We start from the raw sequence: 23,607 nt of genomic DNA on the forward strand, positions 1-23,607 counted from the left end.
AAGCCATTAGATTGAAGCTGCAGCATCTCCCAAGTGCGGGGAGGTGGCCGCCGGGCGCAGCGCTCCCGGGCAGGGCTCCCGCAGGAGAGGGAAGGCAGCTCAGTGCCGGGGGGTGAGAGAGAGTTGGCCTGTTTCTGCCCAGGCGACCCTAGCCCACCAAGTTCTGAAGTTAGCCCAGGTCGCTCCTTCCTCGCCCAGCCCCGAGATGCTGCTGGAAAGAGTCCGAGCTAGTTCAGAGAAGGCAGCTGAGATCTGCCCCTTCAGCAGGAGCCCAGGTAAGAGTCTCTCTCTTTCTCTCTCTCTTTGTTTTCTCTTCCCAATACTGGACAGCAACAACACCCCAGCTGTTCGTGGCGCGGGCGCGGGGGTCAGGAATTCCCACCCCACTCCGCATGGAATGGGTCCCCTGGCCCAGCAAATGTCACCCTGGTCTCAGGAGGATCTAGTTAAGATACATTGCAGAGGGGAGGTCTCAGCTTGAACTAGCAGAGTGCTGGGGGATAAGGGGGGGAAGACCCCCCCTTTACATGTAACCGGGAAAGCAGGTGTTGGTAACATGTGGCTCGCCGATCTCTGGGGTGGCTACACCCCACTGTCAGTGACTTTCGGGGCTTGGGTCCCCGGCGCCTGGCTGCTGCAGGGTGGTAATATTTGGCGTGGCGTTTACATCATCTAGTTAGCAGATTTTCCCGTGCCTGGAGCTGTGTTCCCACGTGTTACTGTCCGAGCTGGGGAGGGGCTGGATCCATTGCAGGAGGCCTCTCCTGCTGGCTTTCTGCAAACAACGTTTAAAAAGGAAACAAAACGAAAAGAAAAGAAAACGTGTGCTGGGGGGGCGGGGGGGAGCCTCGCTCGCTGTGTGGGGCTTTGCCTGCCACAGGCGTTGGGGACGGCTAATGAGCGGTATTGTTAGTGGCTGATCTGGACAGCTGTAGAGCGCGTGTCTGACCTGGGCTCTCCCAGCTCCTCCATCACTCGCGGCTGCCATCCCGCTCCCCTCCCGCAGCCCCCCACGCCTCGCCTAAGCCTCAGGCCCTTCTCCGGCCGGGCTCTGCCAGAGGGGTGCACAGGCGAGCTCCCTGTGCCCGCTCCTCGGGGATGTCAGCGCGCTCAGAGCAGCATCGTGTGTGTTGTCCCCCAGTCCGTGCCCCAAGCTGCGGGCAATCCACCAGCATGCGGGGGCTATTTCCGGGTACACTCCCCACCCGGGATAGGCTGGATCCCACCTCACTGCAGTCCGCAGGAGAGGTCTGATATTGACTCACCCGGGAGCCGGATCGGGCCTTTCCGCTCCAAGGGCAGCGCTGGCGAGAAAGAGCCGCGTGTTAAGAGAAACTCGATTTATTAACACACCTTGCTTTGATAATAGGGCTTCTCATCCGCTTGTTGTGACCCAGCTGATGCTGTTAATCAGGTGGCAGCTCTGCCCTGGGATGACTCGAATATCTATTAACTGGGGGAGGGGGGTGGGAAACCCTATTCTTCTGGAGTGAGAGAAATCAGACCACATTTGCCTTTAAATTAACTAGCCTGCCCGCTCTGAATAAGCAGCACACGATTCGAGATACCGGATGCAGTGAATTATTATTCATTATTATTGACTTTTTAGCTGGGGAGAATTTAATATAATAAGTAAGCAGCTAAAATTATGAAACAAGCAGCTGAACGCTGTCTAGTTAGATCTCTCCTCTCCCCTCTTTACACATACCCCGCACACCAGCAGCCAATATGGCCTTCAGTCTATTTCACATGCTTCAGTTCTTTATCTATTCGGTTAAAAACTGTCTCACCCTTTAATAAATACCCAGCCCAGCTCCGATGAGTCCCGCTGCAGCCATCTCCCTTTGAATGGATTATCATCACCAGGGCACCGAGACAGAAGTCTAGCAGAGCCCCAACCGCTTAGCTCATTCAAATGCACATTGGCTCTGAGTTTTAACGAAAGGGTTTGGATATTTATTCTGGTCCGTTTCTGTTGGAAGAAGCGTTCCCCAATGGGAGAAGTGGAGTCCGAAGGGAAATCTTGTCAGACCTAAGGATTGGGGTTTTTAACTGTAGACACTTCAATACATCCCCGTCCCTGGACATGTGTGGACATAGCAAGAAGAAATCCCGCTTGATTGAGGAGTAAATAATCCAGGGAAATCCAGCTGATTTTTGCCATTCCTCATCTGTTCGTTTGCTTGATTAACTCTTAGACTCGGGGGGATCTCTCTAGTTTTGTAACCTTTAAAACTCTTTCTTCCACTATGTCTAACGGATATTTGACTCCAAATAGTCTGATAGCTGCAATGTCCTTCCCGAAGAAGTGAATGTACGTTAGCTAGCCTGGATGGTTAGGGACTAAAAGGGAAGCTCGGGTGAAATCCAGCAGGAATGTACTTGTTTAAAGGAACAGACTAAGATCTCGATATTACTTTCCTTTCTGCTTTCAGGGAATATACTTGGCTCTCTCCCGCCACCCTGGACTCTTTAGTCTGTTTCAGCAAGGAAAGAAAAATAATCTGGAATTTTAATCCTAAAAAAATGTACTTTAGTATTTAGGGGTAGAAAAAATCACAGCTGCACAGGAGAGTGGAGATGTTAAGAAATCAATTGCTCAAACGTTCCTTGATGGTGCTTTATTAATAGAGAAGCCCTTTTAGACAAGAAATAAAATAGGGGTTTCCTGTATAAACAGAGACAAATAATGTACCGGTTCAGGAGAGCATCTAGAGTAAACCGCTAGCGGATTAAAATAGCATTTGCAGCCCTTCCGAACAGCTGTCACCCTGCAAAACCACTCGACTGGGTTTGGTTATTCGGTGTAAATCAAGCTGATGCCGCTGATCGAAAGCGCGAAGCCGCATTCATGGATGCCGGGGGATTGTCTGGGCTGGCGCCCGGCTGCCCTCTGAGCGGGCAGGTTGTTACACCCGCGGAAGAGCAATGGAATTCCCGGGCTGGGGCTCTGTCAGAGGCTAGAAAATCAGAGACCCCGGGCAAAAAAGGATCGGAGCCTTCCCTTCCAGAGTAACCCATAAACCAGGAGCACAGGGTGCCCTCCCTGCGACAATTCCAGACCCCTGCATTGGTAGGAGATGTTAGTGCAACGCACGATCCTAACAATGAAAAGTACAGCCCTCATCCCTCCCAGGTAACCCCCACGCCTGGGAGACAGAAAGCCCAACGAATACAGCTCCAGAGCCTGCAGTTAGCCGAAGGGGAAATGCTGCTCATGCAACACCAGATGCTCCAGCCCTAAAAGTCTGTCCCTTGCCGCACATGCCTTGGCTCCACGATGGTGAAGATAATTCCACACCAGTGTCCCTAGTTTAGGCATGAAAAGGATCACAACGCACTGCTTTGTGTGGATGTGAATTGTGCTTAGAAGCTGGGTGGGTGCAAAAGCAGATCACCCCCCCACACACACACCTTATACCCCTGCTCTTTGATAAAGCGCCATGGCTATCTACAGCTACAGAGAGTGTCACATGTCCTTTCTATCACGCCTCCGGCATAAGTGTTTCTCATCTGATACCATTACTGTCGCCTGGCTCCTTCAGAGAAGGCGATCAATAGGACATAAAATTATTATTAAAGCTTAAAAGTTGGAAGTAACATTGAAGCATCGCACACCTTTCACCAAAATGCGTTTCATAGCCTCGGAAAATGCAGGCAAATGGGGCATTGATTTTGAATTCATCTGCAGGGTACAGCAGGATCACTACGCCTGATTTCCCCAGACACCTTTTGCCTCTAAAGATCAGTGTCAATAAAATTTATCAGGGTGTTGTCGCACTTAACATTTGATTGAGCTGCCGATCTCGCCCAAAGTAAACAGTTGTCTTAAAAAACCCATAAAACTGGGGGGACGGGACTGGACACCCTTATTAGAAAGGCTTCTTCTGTTCCCCACGCCCGGGAAATGGTAGACTGGCTTGGCCAAGTCCTGCGATCCTGTGACACGGCGGGAAGTGGGAGGAGAAAGAGACAGGTTTCTCCAGCAGGTCTGCCTTCAGCTGCTCCCAAAATTCCGAGCGTGGCAGGCAACTTTGCAAGCTCAGAGTCAAGGGAGCTGTTCCGTGCAATTCCTGAAGAGCTTGGTTTGCCACGGAAGCCAATGGGAGCCTTTCCATAGGACTTTGGAAAGGGCTCGGATTTAAAGGGGGGGGGGGGAATAGATGCATAGAAATAATGATAAAAATCAGATTCCCATTGACTCAACTTCCCCCCCCCACCCCCACTTGTCCCTCTGAGACCAACGTGGTCCAAAAGAAGAGGAGATGTAATCCTCCCAAAAGATCTTTTATCATTTTGCAGGTAGTTCCTATGAATTAATGATCTGGCCCATTTACTTTCAACTTTGGGACTTGATTCCCCCCCCCCCCCGCCGCCTTCCTGGGCAAAACCCTCTTCCTTAAAAAGAGAGGTTGTTTCACAGAGAGGGAGGGCGGTGGGATGCTCATGGATAAGAAGCTTTCCCAATATTTCGGCATTACTGAGGACAGTCCATCCAAACACGACCCTGCCCTTGGTTCTAGGGCTGATTGAAGAGTTCAACCCAGTTTGCAGCGCGCGTTGATCTGATTTTCCTGACCCCTGCGTGGGAGCGCAGACTGCAGGAGTCCATGCTCCAGCCTGGGCTCGGCCGCGGAGTCTGCGCGCTGTGCTAGGGCATGATCCTTCCCGGGGGAAATGTGAGCTTTTCGATCGGACGAGTAGACATTTAGCTCTCCCCCATCACACGAGGCCGGTTTCCTCAGCTGAGGACGGTAGAAATATCTTCCACCTGTGGCCACAGTGGGACAGGAGAGGAACTTCAGGGGGGTGTCACTAGTGTATTTGCCAAATGAGGGGGGGGTAAATACATGAAATGCAAAGCAATTTCCTGGGGGGTCTTAATTTTATACTTCCAGATTCGATGGGACCCCGCCCCCCAGCCAAATCCCAGCTTCACCTGGAAAGTAGGCCCCGGGCTTTGCTTTCACTGGTGATTTTGCAAGGAAAGTGATGCCCCTTGTGCTAACAAACTGCAGGAGGCTGTAAATTACTTTCTGAGAAATAGAATCAAACAATCTCAGCGCCGCTCCCCCTTCTCCAGCTGCTCTCCGCTTCCCTCTTCCTCATGGCCTCCCTCTGCCCGCAAACCCACTGGGACAACCACAGGGCCCAGCAAAGCCAGCCTCAGATAAAAACAATCACTGGGAAGCCCCATTAAAGTATTTTCAGCGACGATCAGGCCGTATTCATTCCCCCCCACACACACACACATAAAAAATGACGAATGGTTCCCCTTGCCTCCGCCGGTCCCCCGAGCCCAGTCGAGACCTGCAGCCTCCCACTCGCCGGCGGTGATGCTATTCCACCCTCCTTTGCACGGGGTGAACTTTAAGGTAGCAGGGTTACTCCTCAGCCCTGTTTGCTCCTGTGTGCAACTCCCTCTTCTGCACTGCAAGCGCACGACACCTCCAGCGGGGTGTGGGTGTGTGTTGTGTGGACCCTGGATGGACTGGGGGGGGGGTGTTTCTGTGCCGAGCAGGCGTGTGGTCCGCTTGCTCGGGGAGGCCAGGGAGCGCCGGAGGGGAGAGGGCGGGCAGACCAGGGCCACGTTTGGCTCTGAGACCCCGGAGCGGGCTGCAGCGCCCCATTTGTGCGGAGTTTGTGGCGGAAGGCGACGCAAGATGGATGCTCTTAAGGAACTGAGCGCGGGCAAGGACTGCTCCAATACAGAGATGCTCTTCGCTTTGCTGGCGCAGAATGAGGACGTGCGCAAAGGTACTGGGCTTTTTTGGGGTGGGGGTGGGGGGAAGCCGGCTTCTCAATGGGTCTGCAGACAGGGGATGGTTCTGGGGGGGTCTTAGAACAGGTGCCGCTGGCACGAGCTCAGAGCATGGCGCAGGGTAGGAAGAGGAGTCAGGGCAAATGCGCACCCCTGGATTTGTACGATTAATTATTACTAATTATTACCTCGTTTATTTGAATGCACTTTTTTTTTTTTGAGCCTCTGAACTTCTGACAACTGTAGGAGCCGGAGAAATGGAGAGCAGCCCCTCCGCCATTTATTTATTACAGATCGAGTTAATTGTACGTCTGTCGTCATAAATCAGGGGAGATCTTTTGCTGAAAAACGCAAAACAGCCTAAGGCGAATTAATGGTAGAAAGAGCTGCATGAAAATGTCATTTATCTGTAGTCCCGGGCGACCGTGAATAATATTTCGGCTGCCCTGGACCAACTCCTTGCAAATGACTCCGGCGCCCTCGGTAGACTTATGTCCCTTGCCTCTGCTGATCATCGTTCCTCCGGGCAGGGATCGGTCTGAAACTTCTCGGGGTGCTCTGCTGGGAGACGCGCATCTACAGCGGAGCTCTGCAAAATCCAACCCCGGGAGGCAAACGAAATCTTCCCCTGCGAGTTCGCCCCAAAGGAGGCGCGATCGGCCCTGCTGCCATCAGTCAGGGGGCTGGGGGATCATACTGTCCCCCTCAGGGTGGGGAGTTCCTGCTCCCTGAAATGGTTTGATCGTTTCCCTCGGGTGCCCTGTGGTTTCTTATCGCAGTAATGCATTGGCTTATCGCTCAGAGGGCAAGGGATTAGGCGGGGCAGGAGAAGAGACAGGGAGGCATCGCCGACATATGTTTTAGCTGCAGCTTCTTTATAAAAGCAAGACATGTGTGAGGCCTTCCCTACCGCCTAGAGACTGGTCTATTTCCTTATCTGTGTCACCAGCTATTCGGAGTCACCGCGGCCCCCTCTCCGGTAGCCCTGCGCATCTTTTATGTCCGAACAGGCCCGATCTTCCCTCCCGTCCTTCTCCAGGCAAAAATTTCCAGGCAGCTTGACTGAGGGTTTTGCCTGAGAAAAGATTGCAGGATCGGGTCCAAAGTCTCGGGACCTCGAAATTAACTAGCCCCCGAGACGGTGAACTCATTGGGTCCGTGTTTTCAGCCTGCCCTGCAGCTTTGATAGGTTTTTCTGCTTGATTGTTAAATAGCAACGAACCTTTTACGCGCTGGATGTTGAAGTTTCATGCACTTTATTCAAAGTCTTATTGACACCCTGAGGGGAAAAGACGAGAATTGGGTACCAGGTCCTGGGACACAAGTACAGGGAGTAGCAGTCGCCACAGGAGCACTTTGAAGAGGGGGCTTAAAATAAATCGGAGCGAGAAGCCCCAGATTTAAATTTTCTTTTTTTTTTTTTTTAAAAAGTCGGGTCTCAAGAATGAATTGTGCCTTTCCCAGCAGCAGATCAGAGAAATATTTTGTCCCTGAACAAAGTCAGAATGTAGGACACCTGCCTGCCCAGAGCACTGAGAAGAGGGCCCTGCATTATTTTTGAGCTTGGACTAGATGACCTCCTGAGGGCTCTTCCAACCCTAATCTTCCATGATTCTATGATTGCCTAAAACAGTTGATTGTAAAGGTATAATTCGGTTCCCTGGCCAGAAGGCTGCTGGCTGAGATCAGGGGAGTACAAGAAGCAGGATCAGAAGCTTGCAGGCTTGTTTCACTCGGGGGGTTGTTCGCATAACCTGTGCAATTCTGTTCCTTACCCAGATCGTTTTTGAAACACCCTCTAAAAGCCGTCCAGGGCACTAGTGCTTTGCGTTAGAGCCCTAACTCTAATGCACATTGAGAAGGGAAACAGCACCTCTGGCCTTTTCAGGGTGCGGGCTAAACAGTGTTTTATTCCCCGGGCTAGTGATAGCTAGGTAAAGGAAGGTCTTTTTGCGCCGCCCCTGTTTCCTTGATTTGACCCTCTTCCGAACTAAAACACACATTGGCACAGATGTATAAAGTTAGATCACTGGTTATTAGAGGCAACGGCCCAGCACTGGATTGTGCAGTTCAGACACGAAAAGGAGAGATCTTGGTGTTAATACAGCCCCAGAACAAAGGGGGGGGGGACAGAAAAAGGCAGCCCCCCCACCCGACCCCCTTTACTCCTGCACCCTGCTCAGGTCTAAACCAGAGGAACCCCTCTTTTCTCTCTCCCGCCGCCGAGGAGAGGATCCGTATCGAGGCAGGACATTAAAGTTTTAGCAGAGGCTCACAATGCAAACAAAAGCTGAATGCCGCTTCAAGCGCAGGGCTGGGGCGTGGGGCGAGGCTGGCGGATAAATAATTGAGCAGCGAGCTCTCTACCTGGGCTTCCTGAGCAACCAGCTGGGCAAGCGCCGCGCTCAGCCCACCCCAGCTCCGTGCCGGGTTCGCCCGGGGACCTGCCTTGGTCACCGAGAAGGAGCGAACATCTCCTCTTCGCTTTCTAGTCACTTGGGCACCACCTTGGGGAGGCCTTGCTAGTTCTTCAAATGTCACCCCCCTGCGCAGGTTCCAGGTGCCCACCCCTGGGTGCAGCCAGACCCTCAGACCTAAGCTAACCGGAAAGAGTCCGCCCAGAAACCCATAGTCACCCCCCGCCCCACAGCCTCCGGCTCCTGTCTCGTTAGACTTTGAGCAAACGGCTCTGAACCGGCCCCCGAGCCGGGGGGGGGGGGGATTGCACTTACACTTTATTTTCTCATCAAATTCATTCCCCGATTAATGGTTTAATGCCCAGCCTGGCTCTTGTCTGAGGCTAAAGGAAAGACACCTATTTCCTCGCCCTGGGTTCTGGGCAATAATGGCCGGGAGAGCGGACACTATGTAAACCGGATCGAGCAACAGCTCTTCGCCATGGGCCGCCCGGCCAGCACCAGGGAGCGTCGGTTGCGCCCAGCCCCGGGTGCAGGTCTGTACGGCCCCCACAGCTTGCCATGTTAGCAGCGTCGCACGCAAAACACCCAGGATATGGCCTACGGGCAGCGTTCGCCACCCGCCAGCACCTGCTCGCGGCGCGTGTCCCTGCTGGAAAGCGGCGAACTTCAGTAGGCTCGGGTGATGCCTCGCTGGTTTCGGGCGGCCGGGCACGGGCACCCGCGGAGCAGGACCTGTCCGAAGCAGTAGGGGTCGCTGCACCCTGGCGGGGGAGAGATTTGCATACATCGAATTATCCTTCCGATCAGAAGACAAAGGTTTATTGCCAGTTTCAAGACGTGGGTCGGTGACTGTGGAGACCAAACTGCCCGTGGCTGCCGAGGTGTCAGGTGCGAGAGATCGTCCCCGGTGCAGGATCACTGGACGGACCATGAAAACATTCGGCTATCGCTGGCAAATACAGCGCAACCTTTGCTCACCCTGTCTGGAAACCAGGGGTAACTGGTCACAGAGCCATTGCACTGAATCTCGCATAAAACAGACCTCCCTCCCCCCCACCATTGGGAAGAAGTCGTTTTAATAAACAACGTGTGTACCTTTCCCTGTGTGTATTTATTGCACAGGCTGTTCTGTGACTTGGGCGGCTGGCAGGCGTGCACACACAAACACTGAGTGCATCCGATGAAGTGAGCCGTAGCTCACGAAAGCTTACTCTCTAATAAATGTGTTAGTCTCTAAGGAGCCAGGAGTCCTCCTGTTCTTTTTACACAAATACTTGTTTCTCTGGAATACACGCAACACTTTACAGACAAATATTGGCTTGTGCAGGAGGTCAGACGAGATGGTGGTCAGTTCTGGCCTTCAGTCTCAGGCCCTGGCACGTACATCCCATGGCTGAGGTATTTGTACTTCGGATATCTGTTTGTACAACGGCCGGGGCAGCCCAGCTTTCAGTGCACTGGATCTTTACCCAGAACAGGTTGCCAGCCTGTGAATTAATTTATTTCTTTTGACGAAGTGCTTCAGATTCCCCAAGAAAATTAAGACCCGAGATAAACACAGAATAAAACCCAACGGTCAGGACACGGACTAGTGTTGGCTGTCTCAGGAACCCCAGGGATTTTTCACTGAGGGGGCTGCCTAGCCCGTTTATTCCTAAAAAGTTCAAGCAGCAGCCTCCCTCCTGCGTGAAGCCTTGCAGCTAGTCACTGGGCTCCAGCAATTTCCTGGGGCTGAAATTAACCACAGTGCCCACGTGATCGCCCCCTCCAGGCTCTTAAAACTGACACCAGTGAGAGAAGCCGAAGTGACCCAGGTCTAAAAATAAACTGATTTAGTGAATTAAATCTCCTCTCTCTCCCCGCTTAGCTTACAGCGGCCTTTACCGTTTTAATTGTCAGGTGTGATTTGGAGAGAGATCCAGGGTGGGGTGGGGGATTCCTGATTGGTGCGGGGGAAGGCTGTGACCAGGAATATTTGACTCAGGCCTAATTATAGAATTGGTAGCAGTGAGGGAGAGAGAGAGGAGATGTGTGTAAAGATGGCAAACCCAGGGCTCCCGGGGTCAAAAGCAGTTTAGATGGTTTTTTTTCCGGGGGGGGGGGAAAGGAAGGGTCGACCAGAAGGGCTACAAAGAACAATAAAAATGGGGGATCTGCTCCCGCATGTAAACCCAGGGAGGATGCTGAACCCTGAAGACACGTTTTAAGGACGTTTCCTCTCTCTGCTGGACTCACAATGCAACGTAAGGGTCTAGTCACTTAATAGGTGTGTGTGTGTGTGTGTGTGTACACACCCTGCAAGGCAGGAAATTAATTTCTATGAGGGTTTATATTAATTTAAGAGATTGTATTTTGTTTTGGAAAATCAGATTAGACGGCAAGGAGCAGAAGGAAGCAATATTCTTTGGTTATGAGACGGTGATTTGGGAGTCTTAAGCTTCCCCCCCTCATCCCTCCCCCCCCCAGCTGGGGTCTTGGGGGTTAGACAGCAGCACCTTCTGTCTGACCTGAGCAGCGTGTGCGGAGGAGCTTAATTGGGGCTGGACAGTTGCTAAGACTATGGGATGCCAACCTTGGAGTCTAACGTTAGCTGGCAAGTTGTTTCTCTCTACTTGCAATGTCTTTGCTGTATTTTTTTTTCCGGGAGGGGGGTTCAGATGATCAATAATTGTGTGTTTGTTTCAGGACATTTTAGCACATGGCTTGTTTTGCAGGGGGGCGATATATTAGACAACACAACGAGCCTGTCAAATTATTGTTGTTGTTACTGTGAATATTTCCCTGGGAATTTATACAAAAAAACCTAGAACTTTTTTTTTGGCCAGTGTAATTTGTACTGGTCGGTTTTGTGGATGGTGGAAATGATATTCTCTGGGTAGAAACAGAATCAAAAATCTAATGAAGATAAAACTCTGTTTGCGGCTCTTCTGTTTAAAGGACCAGGAGAGGACTCCTCCAGGAGCGCCAACAATTGGTTTCGGTTGCGGTAACATTTGTTTGTATGTTTATTTGCTGGCAATCCAGGAGCCTCCAAAAGCTAGCCGCAATGGGGAATCAAAGAAGCGATGAAATCGGGCTCCGGCGTGAACCGTTTGCCTTGAAAATGTTTCTCTTTTTCGACTGGCACCTGTGAGTGTGTTCGGCTCCCACCAGGTGCGCCTGGGCGGGCTGGAGAAACCCACTTCGGACGCGTTTGCGTCCAACCCGCAGATTTGCAATTTAGCGGCGTTTATCTTCTGCAATTTTGCAATGGACAGGCTTCGGGGGCTGGTTGGTTTTTAATTATTTTACCGGATGCAGAAAGTATACCTCCAAAATACGCCTTCTCCAGCAGAGATCTACAGCAACCGTTCATTCAAGGACATCACTAGAAATAATCCGGCGCCTCTTTCCCCTCCTGAAATAGGAAATCAGAATCAATTGCAGCTCCCCAGAGGCATTTGAACCCGTTTCTTTTCTGACCTCCCCCTCCCCCGGTATTTACTCTTAAAAGGCACTTTCAGCATCTTTGGCTCTTGAATAATAAATCCCCGAATTTTATACACATCCCCACGCACGTGTTGCATTTGCAATTTTAAAAAGAACAGCGTGGGAGATCACGTGATCTAACGTGGCAGCTTCCCCGTGTCTATTTTTAATATTGATGACCTGTGATGTGCTTTTGGGATGTATCGTTTCAATGTGTGACCGGCGCGAAATTGTTGCTGTCGTTCTGGGCCCCAGGATGCGAGGGAGACAAGGTGGGTGAGGTGCTCTCTCTGATTGCACCAGGCCTGAAGAACAGCTCGGGGCACGCTCCAAAGCTCGTCTCCTTCCCGAGCAGAAGTTGGCCCTTGTCTCTCTCACATCCTGCAGTTGCACTGTGGGCTCTGGACCTGCCCTGGCTCTTGCAATGTAGGCGAATCCAAGCCTGGACACGCTGTGAAGTGTCTCCCCATCGAGCCAGTTTGTGCCCGTGTCTGAGAGAGCTGAATTCCTGCTCGCTAACGTGCGCCCGATTTGCGAGCCCGAGCCCGAGCCACCGATCCAGGAAACGTGTGTGGACACAGAACGTGTGTGGACACAGGACGTGTGTGGACATAGAACGATGAGTCGGAGCTCCTTCCAGCAACTGGAGCTTCATCTATGTGCAGACGTTGCCCCCAGATCTGATCCAATCCTGTTCCAACTGAAGCCTTCCCATTGCAAGGGTGGGATCGGGCCCCTACTTGCTTTAGAAGTGAGAAATTAAACCGCATAATTATGTCCTTTATCCCTCTCTCCCCCCTCCCAGAAATCCCGCTCTGTGCAGGCTGCAACCAACACATTGTGGACCGGTTCATCCTGAAGGTGCTGGAGAGACCCTGGCACAGCAAATGCCTGAAATGCAGCGATTGCCAGACCCAGCTGGCTGAGAAATGCTTCAGCAGAGGGGACAGCGTGTACTGCAAAGAGGACTTCTTCAAGTGAGTAAAACCAAACCAAACCCAGCACCCTTGGAGGAAGGGGACGGGGACGGGGACGGGGCAGAGATTTTAGGGCAAGGACATGGGAGGAGAGGGGAAGGGAAGTGACTAGTCACCGGGATTCTGTCCATTCTACACAAATAACTCGGCAATGATTAATCTTAGCAGGGCCCTACATGGAGGGTGAATGCAGAAGCAGGGTGAGGGGGGTTGTGGCGTCGGGTCACTGTTCTGCCCTCCTAGGGGATGCTGGGGACTGCTCTGATTTGAACGGGGCTCCAGCCCGTCCGCACATCCCACCGGCTTGCGCTCTCTCTCCCTTCAAAACATACGGCTTCCCCGGAGATCACGGTGGCATCTGAGAACTGGCTGCATGCAGAAAAGGACCCTGCGAATAAAGAGGCTGATAAAAAAAAGTTCTGTAGGGGAGCGGGGGGGGGGGGAGAGCCGGATTTGCCTTTCTGCACCTCACCCCGCAAACGGCTTTCGGTGCAGCGGATGCAGGTAGCCGGGGAAATCTGCATCCCCGCCTGACTTGCGTTGCGGCCGCTGTTCAGCCTCCGGTGGCGGGGGTGCGAGCACACAGCCACCCGCGGTACCCCGGGGCCTGCGCTGAGCTCCCAGCCGAGCTTTGCCTGGCCAAGAACCCCCCCGAGACACACGCCGGGTACTGACACGCGACCTCCGCACCAGAGCTTAAACCACCCCCCCACGGAAAGGGGTCAGTCCCCAGATAGCCCGGGGGGAAACCCCCACCCGCAGAAGGCTACGTCCTAAACCTGGAGGGTTACATTTTGATTCCAGCCACGATTTTATGTATTTGGTAGCAGTAAATGGTGGGGAGGGATAGCTCAGTGGTTTGAGCATTGGCCTGCTAAACCCAGGGTTGTGAGTTCAATCCTCCAGGGGGCCACTTCGGGATATGGGGTAAAAATTGGGGATTGGTCCTGCTTTGAGCAGGGGGTTGGACTAGATGACCTCCTGAGGTCCCTTCCAACCCTGATATTCTATGATTCTATGAAAAGCAACTCCCCCCCCCTTTCCGGTCTTATCTCAGTGGTAATAGGTAAATCAGGGCGCAAATGTAAGAGTTCACACGCCCTTCCCGTAGGGCAGAGCTCACCCAGCGTTTTTGGGGCCGCGCTGGTTTTTCTTCCAGATTTTGCATCCAGGGCAAAAAAGAAAGCGAGCCCTTTCCTTTGTGACCCTGCAATAGAAACCACCCGCAGTAAAAACCAAATAGGGAATGACCGTCGAGTCTGGAAAGACCCCTGCTCGATACAGAATTAAACTCCCTGGACACTTGGGCGGTAGACACGACTGAAAGTGTATTTGGGGCCATTCGTTAAAATGGTGTTGATGTAAAAGGGGGGGGGAATCCAACGCTAGTGTCCCCAGACAGGGTCATTGCAGGATCGGGCCCGAAGGAGCTGGCTGGTTGGCGGGGATGCTGCGTTCCGGGGGTGCTGGCCTCTGGGAGGGGCGGGCGCTCAGCACCTCGGAAGAACCAGGCCCTCAGCCTTCAGCCTGGTCTGCCGGGGTTAGGAATAAACAGAAACCCAGAGCAGGCCAATGCTCTGGCCGCTTCTCTGGGGCGGGGCTGGGACCCCCCCAGCGCTGGCGAGCAGCAAGGGGGGCGTTCAGACCCGCTTCCACGGACGTTTTACCGAGCCAGGAGACCAGGGGGACCAGGCGCGCAGCGTGGCCGGGGCTGGAACGCGTGGAGGGCGGTGCAGCCGACCCCCCCCCCCCGCCAGGGATCTTTCCTGGGCCCAGATCTGTGTCTTGCTAAACGCCAATGATCCAGCCCCCGTCCCCCCCTTCCCTTCTGAGCTAAGAGCCCCCCCCCAGCAAATCCTGTCGGTCGCTTCTCGCACCGCGCAAGCTCCACCGGGGCCCAGGCAAGGCGCTGAGATGCGCCTCCTTGGAAGGCAACTACACCCCCGCCAGCTGCGCTGCAGACCCCTCTCCACGGCGGGCAGCGGCCTGGCAGGCTGTGGTTCAGGCATCCCCCTTCCTCCAAGCAGATGCCTCGCTTCAAGCACCCCCTGAGGCCTCGGAGCGTCCTGCCCTTCAGGCCGGCTACACATCCCATGCTCAGGCGCAGCGTCCTTCCCAGGCCGGCCCCTGGGATTCCGGTGAGCAGCCAGCCCCGCGGGAGGGCAGGAGTTGGCTGTGATGCGACCAAGGATTCACTTAGAAAGAAAGTGAACCCGGTAGGAATCGAGCAGGTCCGAAGCCTCCCGTGACCCAGAACCAGCATCTGCCCCTGCCCTAGGGAATCTTTCTTTGCAGTTCAATAAATAGCAACTTTCTGTTGGATTTTTTTTTTAAATAGGAGGTTTGGGACCAAATGTGCCGCCTGTCAACAGGGGATCCCCCCGACCCAGGTGGTGAGAAGGGCCCAAGATTTTGTCTACCACCTGCACTGCTTCTCTTGCATCGTGTGTAAAAGGCAGCTGGCCACGGGGGACGAGTTCTACCTCATGGAGGACAGCCGGCTGGTCTGTAAAGGAGACTATGAGACCGCCAAGCAGAGAGGTAACGGGGCAAGTCAGCCTGGGATCGCCCTAGCTAGCACAGTGCTCCGGGGAAGCTAGAGAGACGGGGGATTGCTCCTGGCCACCCACCGACCCACCCACATTCCTTCCCATACAAGCTGGTATATCAAGCAAGATTCCGTAACAGAGATGAAGGGAACTAGATACAACGGAGTGATCTGCAGCTTAGGGTGTCTCCTTCAAAACATAGGCTCAAGAAGACAAAGGGTTCCACCCTTACACTGCTCGGAGAGATTTATTTTATTTTCCAAAATATAAAATCAGTGAGAGAACTAAGAACATAAGAACGGCCACACTGGGTCAGACCAAAGACCCATCTCGCCCAGTGTCCTGTCCTCCGACAATGGCCAGTGCCAGGTGCCTCCGAGGGAATGAACAGAACTGGTAATCACCAAGTGATCCATCCCTTCTCGCTCATTCCCAGCTTCTGGCAAACAGAGGCTAGGGACACCATCCCTGTCCATCCTGGCTAATAGCCACTGATGGATCTATCCTCTATTAATTTATCTAGTTCTTTTCTGAACCCTGTTTTATCCTGGCCTTCACAACATCTCCTGGCAAGGAGTTCCACAGGTTGACTGTGCCTTGTGTGAAAAAAGTACTTCCTTTTGGTTGTTTTAAACCTGCTGCCTACTACTACTTTCCACATTACTACTTTCCACAGGTTGACTGTGCCTTGTGTGAAAAAAATACTTCCTTTTGGTTGTTTTAAACCTGCTGCCTACTACTTTCATTTGGTGACCCGGAGTTCTTGTGTTATGAGAACTAGGGGTCACCAAATTAGGGGTCACTATTAGCCAATTATTAATTACTTTCATCCCTCTCCTACCATATAACAAGTAAAACCTACTTGAGAATGCCCAGCAGCGAAATAACCCATATTTCAGCTTGAAAGGGGTCTGTATTTTTGTATCTGGGCTTAGGATAGTTTTTTTTGGGGGGGGGGGCCATCCTGAGGCAAAACTTCTATTGACTTTATTGAGTTTTGGCTGATGCTTTGACATGGACGCGTGTGTTGCCATTGACTCCAATGGGGCAGCAAGAGGATTGAGAAATTGTTCTTCTAGGGGTCTCCTTCCGAGTTGGGAGCTCTCGGGGACCACACGCTAAAGCGATATCTTGATTTTGAAATTCATACTAAGCACCAACCTCTTCCAGACACGTGATCTTGTAAAGTCAGGTGAATTCATAGGACGATCATGGAAAAAGCCTAAAATCTTCCCAGCTTAGTAGTGTTCCAGATTTCCAAGGGGAAAGGATAACCGGCTATTTCAGCCTTCACTGGTTTAAAGTGAGCAACGTTCCATTTTCTGTACGAGTGGTCATGTAAATTGGACAGCTCTCTGCTGTGGTAACTATCCATCTATATATCCTTCCATGCGTCCAAAATTCAAACCCCATTCAAATTCAGACATTGCTGAGTACTAGCTATTTATAGAGCGCACACCATTGCTGACAGAGAACATACAGTGGGAACACCCCCCCCACACCCACAGTTTTGAGGTGGTTATTAGAGTTTCAGGTGCAGATTTTTAAGACCGGATGTTTGCTGATGCCCTAGGCAAGCAGTCTGGCGGAGATCTGGGTGGCACAAAGCAACGTTAAAAGGCTCTCCCTTTCTAAGTATAGTTGAGACTAATTGTGAACACTTTGGTTCTAGAACAAGAGGGTTTATTTAGCCACCGAGTTAACGCTTCAGTTGTGTGTAGAACACACACGAGGGCCCAAGATAATGTGATTCCCAACTAATAAGACAGACCCCAAGGTGTTCGATAGGTGTTTTTCCATTCAGTCCTCCCTAAACTTAACTAGCAGATTAACCCGTTGGACTTTTCTCCCATTGCCCCAGGCTGGGTGTCTTCTGTGAGCCGCTGAGGTCCTGGGTCTGTCACCCATCCTCCAGCGGGGGGGTTGAATGAACTGCACCGCGGCTACTTCCAGGGGTTTGAGCTGATGTTGCCTGGAATTTGGGATTTCGGGGGGAATGCATTGCCCTTGTGTTCGGGTCGGCGCCCCGTAGTGGTGCCCGCTGGTCTGGGCGTTAGGACAGTCAGAACACACGCAATTTTGCACTGTGAACTCCAGAGCCACTTCGGTTTTGCGTGCCACAGACACACTCCCCAGGCTCGGCTCTGGGGGCCCTATTCATAGTCTGCTGCCGGTAGAGGGGCTAGAGGCGAAGAAAGCAGAACAGTGTGTGTGTGTGTGTGGGGGGGAACCGGTGGGAATAATTCTCACGCGGGGAGCGGACCACAGTGGAGCCTTCGAGAATTATTGTGAATTTCCACTCTCACTTTTAGAACGCGCATCCATTCAGCCTAATCGGCGGCCCAATATTTGTACCCCATTTAAGTAGGTCAGAGTTGCTGCTCAGGGGATAGTTCATAGCCTTGCTCATTCAAAACCACAAAAAACCCAAACCCAGAGCACACATCGATTAGTTTGTATCCCAGGAGAAGTTTTAATACTAATGAAGATTTGCTTCAACACAGGAGCAGTGACATGAAAAACGGGCTTTCTATTTATAGCACTCCGCACACGATTGCATACCCAAGTCAAAACTTTATTCAATAATTGTGTCTCGGCTTAATCGGCATCACTTGCAGCTCCTCTCTTTATGGTTGTCTTTTATTTGTGTCATCTGAAGAAGATCTATTTAAATATCTCTAGATCGACATTATGGCTTATTAAATGGCTACTTTCCCCTCCCTCGCTAAATTAACACCGGAGAATAACGAAAAGGGAGGACTTGTGGCACCTTAGAGACTAACCAATTTATTTGAGCATGAGCTTTCGTGAGCTACAGCATCCGATGAAGTGAGCTGTAGCTCAGGAAAGCTTATGCTGAAATAAATTGGTTAGTCTCTGAGGTGCCACGAGTCCTCCTTTTCTTTTTGAGGATACAGACTAACACGGCTGCTACTCTGAAACCGGAGAATAACGATATTATCACCCCATGAAACCATAGTGATTCTCGTTCTCATTTTATACACTGCTTGTCCCTTAAATGTTGGCAAAGTGAGCACAGATTTGTTTTCCCCTGGATTCCCCCCACCTCCCGTTCCAGACTAGCTTTAACGCGAGCAGAGCCAACCAGTGCATGAAACTCCAGGTCCAGCTTTTCACTCCTCGTCCCGAGCCATTCTTCAGGCGACTGTGACTCAAATTGGGCTCTCTGCTTGGGCAATAATGGGCGTTATTTCTTGCCAACGTTTGCAGAGGCGGAGTCCACGGCAAAGAGACCCCGAACCACGATCACAGCCAAGCAGCTGGAAACCCTGAAGAACGCTTATAACAACTCCCCCAAACCTGCCAGGCACGTGAGAGAGCAGCTGTCCTCAGAGACCGGGCTGGATATGAGAGTCGTACAGGTGAGATGGGGCAGCGCAAGCATCCCCGGCGGAGATCCCTGCCTCCTTGGAAAGCCAGGGGAGTCCACGCCCCACTGAATCGCTCTTATTTGGGAGGGTTCGTTTTATAAACAGGTATTGACTCAACAATGCATTTTAGTTGGTCAGACTGGATCCAGAAAACAGTCTTTTGTAATTATTAAACATCTATCTTGTGGTGGTCATCTCTGTACAGACCCAGAGTAATGGCCAGTCCTTGTGCTTTCACAATGGTTTCAACACACAAACACACACACAGAGAGATTTGCCCGAGCATATTTGCTACAGCTGGGTGAAATGCTCCGAATTTGGATTTTTATAGTGTTGGTCAAAATTTGAAATGTTGACCAAAAAACTGGGGCGGGGGGAGAATCACAATTTTCACAGATCCGCGCCCCCCACCCCCTTCCCTCTCGTTTTCTTAAAAAGACCGGTTCTAAAGCTGGCAAAAAATTTACTCATCTTTTGCAGCGTAAACAACACACACATCGGCGGTTTGAATTTTGACAAAGAAAACCAAACCTTCAAATAATTGTTCAGTGAAAGTTTCGCAATTTCCTTCCATTTTTGGTGCGGACCTAATATTTGTGCCTGATCTCTGTGTTCCCGGCTCGCCCAAGGCTCTGGTCCTCCAATGCACCCTACGCCCGGGGGCTCCCTTGTCTCCGGGGGGGACTCTGGGCCGGCGCAGTGGTACCCCCGTGCGCGATGAATAGCTCGAAGAGCGGGTTGAAAGTTTTTGTCATTGAAAAAAGTAATTTCCTTGAAAACCAATTTTTATATGAAAACATTTTATTTGATGCAAATATTAAAATTGTTGCCATGCCTCTCTTCCCCCCCCCCCCGCTTTTAGAAAACTAGAGACTTCTCAAGTTGTTCCTTTAACCCCCTTTGTTTCCTTGGGCAGGTGTGGTTCCAGAACCGAAGGGCTAAGGAAAAAAGACTAAAGAAAGATGCTGGGAGGCAGAGATGGGGCCAGTACTTTAGGAATATGAAAAGATCCCGGGGGAATTCAAAATCGGACAAGGACAGTATCCAGGAGGAGGGCCCAGATAGTGATGCTGAGGTCTCCTTTACAGGTAAGAGGAAGAAGGTGCATGCTCTGGCTGGCACGGCTGGTATGCTGCGGAGATCACAAGCGTGTAATCAAGGCTTGAGCGAGATTTCAGGGTGCATAGGCCTCATGCTAACCCCCTGGACAGGGGTCAATTTCACCCCAAGGGCATTTTTCACCCAGCCTTCTTCCAAGCACAGCTGCCGGTTTTGCATCACAGTTTCATTTCGTTCTTTAAATACCATTTGCTTGCTCAGCATTTCCTGCCATAAAATAATCAAAGAAAACAAATGCCCAATACAGGTGAATTAAACTGGGAACATAAACACAAATACGTGCCGGCAAGAACTGGAGCAAGCCATGACTGAGTCAGCGTTCTGCTAAGTAACTTCTCTCCACTGTGACCGCAGTGAGTGATTTAGATCTCCTCGGGGCAGGAGACAATTTGGACTCAATTGCATTTGAGAAACTAAAGGTGGAAGTTATATATTTTTTAAATGGTGTCACATTTGAAACCATCAAAGGAAAAACATGAAGAATGTCACTCCGGATTTGTCTGGGCAAGTGACCTCTGACATTAAAGAAATACTTCTCTTTGAGGAACTTTATAAATGACAAAGATGTAAAAGCAAAAAAGTCCAGAACGATTGATCAGAATGTTTATATTGCAAATATTGATAGGGGAGTCTCTGCAACCCATTGGATTGTTTCTGGGGTGTTCATATTCCATGAGTTATGTTCTGGAAGTGTTTTTATTTCAACGATTTTTGGGGAGCGGGGGTTATTCCACTGAATTATTATGGGGGTATTTTTTATTTCATCTCCTTGTTTTGGGCTGTTGCTCTCATAGGATTTCAAGCTTCTTTGGAGGAGAGATGTCACTCTGTCATCTGTTTTGACAGACATTCCCTCAAGCTTTGATGCAATAGAGCACTTAACCACATGCTTAACTTTAAGCAAGAGTAGTTGCCCTTGACTTCAAAAGTGTTCTCCTGTTGCTCAGTGCTTGCTCAGTGCCACAGACACCTCCTCTTCATGGCATTTCTTAGCACAGCCATCAGTTAACTGCTCCTTCCTGTGATCTAGTACCTTCTGCCAATATAAGGCACGGATATGGGCCCATTACCATAGTGTTCAAAAACCTCGCAATGCCAAAAGTAGTTTTGAGCCCAAAACATCAAGACCTTCCATTCTGAAAATGTTGAAACCTGAGGTTTTGACATTTTCAAAATGTTTTTTCCAATTTTTCAAAATGAAATTTTGTTGAAGTCTATGTAGTTTTGGGGAAATTTTTGGTTTTGTAAAAACAGCATTTTCCCATGGAAAACTCTTTAGATGAAAAATGTTCATGCAGCTTTATGTATAAATCTATTTTAAATTTCAGCTTGTCTATTGATTCCCTAACGTATTAAATTTTCATGCCTGCTCCCATATGATCTTATGCAGCATCATTATTCTATATGAATAGCCCATTACACAGTAACTAAAAGTATTAAACACAATTATTGATAAGTTGAAGATATGCACCAGGTTGATATCCTAGATAAGAAAGTCATTCTCAGTTTTTATGAAGGGTCCAATAAATGCAGATATAATTTTGCTGGTAACTAGAAAATATGTTTCATTTTCAATAATGTTTTTAAGTGATCCAAATATACTCCATTAACTATTTCTAATCACCCCAAAACCATTGCAATTTTAATTCCTTTTCCTAAGTAATGAATGGTTTTCCTTTAGATCATTCCCTTCTATCAGTGAGTATCACGGTAGCTCCTGAAATGATAGTGAAAATAGAGATAAATATAACTAATGAGGCCATAATAATAATTAATAAAAGGAACACAGAACAATAGAAAGAGGCAGATCTCAAGAGCCTAGACTCACATCTCCCTTAAAAGATATTTTTTTAAAATAAGGTTATTTCTTAATATCTACATTTCATACATGCTTTTAAAAGCCCAAGTGAATTAGACTCTTGCCCCCAGGATTAAAAACAAAATCCCATTGACTTGGCTGAGATCCAGCCAGAGATAGAAAACAGAGGTAATAAGGAATTAAGAAATGACAAGACCAACATAGCATTGAAAAGCTGTGAAAAACATGCAAGTCCTCTCTCTCTCTCTCTCTCACCATACACACCCATCTAATCTATCTGTCCATCTGTGGGTTTTATAGTTCCACAGCATTCAAGGTTTCTGATCAGATTGTCTCCAGCTAGTTTGCTTTCCCAATAAATCAAGCCCGTTTCCCTTTCAGATGAGCCCTCTATGTCAGAAATGAGTCACTCCAATGGGATTTACAGCAACCTAAATGAAGCTTCTCCTGCTTTGGGGAGACAAGCTGGGACCAACGGGAGCTTCTCTTTGGAACACAGTGGCATTCCCGCTCAGGACCAGTACCACGACCTCAGATCCAACAGCCCCTACGGGATACCCCAATCGCCAGCTTCTTTGCAGGCCTTGCCAGGCCACCAGCCTTTAATCTCAAGCTTGGTTTATCCAGACAATGGTTTAGGCATCATAGCTCAAGGTGGACAAGGCGTGCCCCAGCCAATGAGAGTCTTAGGTGGGAATGGACCCAGTTCTGATCTCTCCACAGGGAGCAGTGGAGGGTATCCAGACTTCCCTGCAAGTCCTGCCTCTTGGCTAGATGAAGTTGATCATGGCCAGTTTTGATACAGGACCCACCACAATGTGGGGAAAAGACTTCAGGCTACTAAGCATCATCTACTGTTGAGAATATAATGTGGGGCAAAAAATGACCTCTGAGGAAAAAGTAAGATAGTTACATGGAGAAAGAAAGTCAAATGTGCTCAAGAGGCTGGCCAGCTGTGGGTTAGCAAAAGACAGTTGACCAAGGAATCATGTCAGAGTGACTGGCTTAAGAAAAGTCCAAGTGAAACTGCTCATAGTGTCTTTACAGAACAGTATTGACCACCAAGACTCGTGCTTTACAGAGCTGATAACGTATTTTGTTTTCTGTTGTCAGTTCATTCTCCAAAGCAATGACTTGCTTCATCACTTACTTACCCCTCAAGCTTTTTTAAAAATAAAAATCTCAGCCATTGTAAAAGAAGCAACAATGTCTATATTTCTACAGGAGAAATGTGAACAATGAATAATCTCTTCACAAATTCATGGTAGAAAACCATGTACTTATTTCTCTGTTCTTCCAACAGGTTAAAAAAAAGCAGTGACAGAATAAGGCTTTTTTGTTTTATTGTTGAATTTATATTAGCTTTTCTAAATTTAAATGGGCTTTAATATGCCAATCATTTATTAATAATCACATTTTCCTTTATACTATGAGGACTCTATGTTAACTTTGCTTTTCACCTTTTTAATTTGTAGATGCTAGCTTTATTCTTTCCACATCAATGTTAAACTGTGAATAGATGTATTTATTATCAAATAACCACTGTTTTCCAACAGGGTCAAGAAAACTCTTGACCCAAGAATATTGGTCTTTCTGGATTGTTAAACTAATGTTTTTCTTTACTGATTCCTCTATGACAACTTTATTGCAAAGCTTTTTAAAGTTGCACCTCATGTCTTGTTGCCAAATACTGTCTCAACATTTTGTTAGACTTGGTTTAGTTACAACTGTTCTTCATATGTTGTTGGGGAGGCATTCCAATGAGCATACTTATGTTCACCACCACTACACTTTCTCCATTCTATGCATTTGTGTATTTCACAGCAGATATAGTGAAAACTGATTGTGAAGAAAGGCAAAACAATATGTATACTGTTACCTGTAAAATTGAATATTGAATTAACTGTAGATTGTGTATGTCCAGTGTCTTATTTATATTCTCTCTCTCTCTCTCTCTGATGATCAAATACTTTATGACTTCAAATAAATTTGTCAGTTAAAGTTTAAGTAAGTCTTTTGCTAAATTCACACTAAAAGCACCAATCTGGGTAAATACCATCTTTAAAATAAATAAAATAGCCCCTCAAGACTTGAGGCCCTGA

General features: G+C 49.5%; 1 protein-coding gene across 2 annotated transcripts; it reads left to right on the plus strand.

Moving 5' to 3' along the window:
* The first annotated feature begins 205 nt into the window (after positions 1-205).
* Positions 206-22,305, plus strand: LHX3 (LIM homeobox 3). Of its 2 annotated transcripts, none has more exons than XM_073314480.1 (6): positions 206-275; positions 12,455-12,626; positions 14,965-15,167; positions 18,407-18,558; positions 19,484-19,655; positions 21,887-22,305. In XM_073314480.1, the coding sequence occupies exons 1-6, from the start codon at positions 206-208 to the stop codon at positions 22,303-22,305; spliced, it is 1,188 nt and encodes a 395-aa protein (XP_073170581.1). The 2 variants fall into 2 exon arrangements, with proteins under 2 accessions (XP_073170581.1, XP_073170580.1); XM_073314479.1 differs by lacking the exon at positions 206-275 and adding an exon at positions 5,664-5,757.
* The last annotated feature ends 1,302 nt before the right edge of the window (positions 22,306-23,607 follow it).

This window comes from Lepidochelys kempii, chromosome 16 (assembly GCF_965140285.1).
Source record: "Lepidochelys kempii isolate rLepKem1 chromosome 16, rLepKem1.hap1, whole genome shotgun sequence".
NCBI classification, from domain to species: Eukaryota; Metazoa; Chordata; order Testudines; family Cheloniidae; genus Lepidochelys; species Lepidochelys kempii.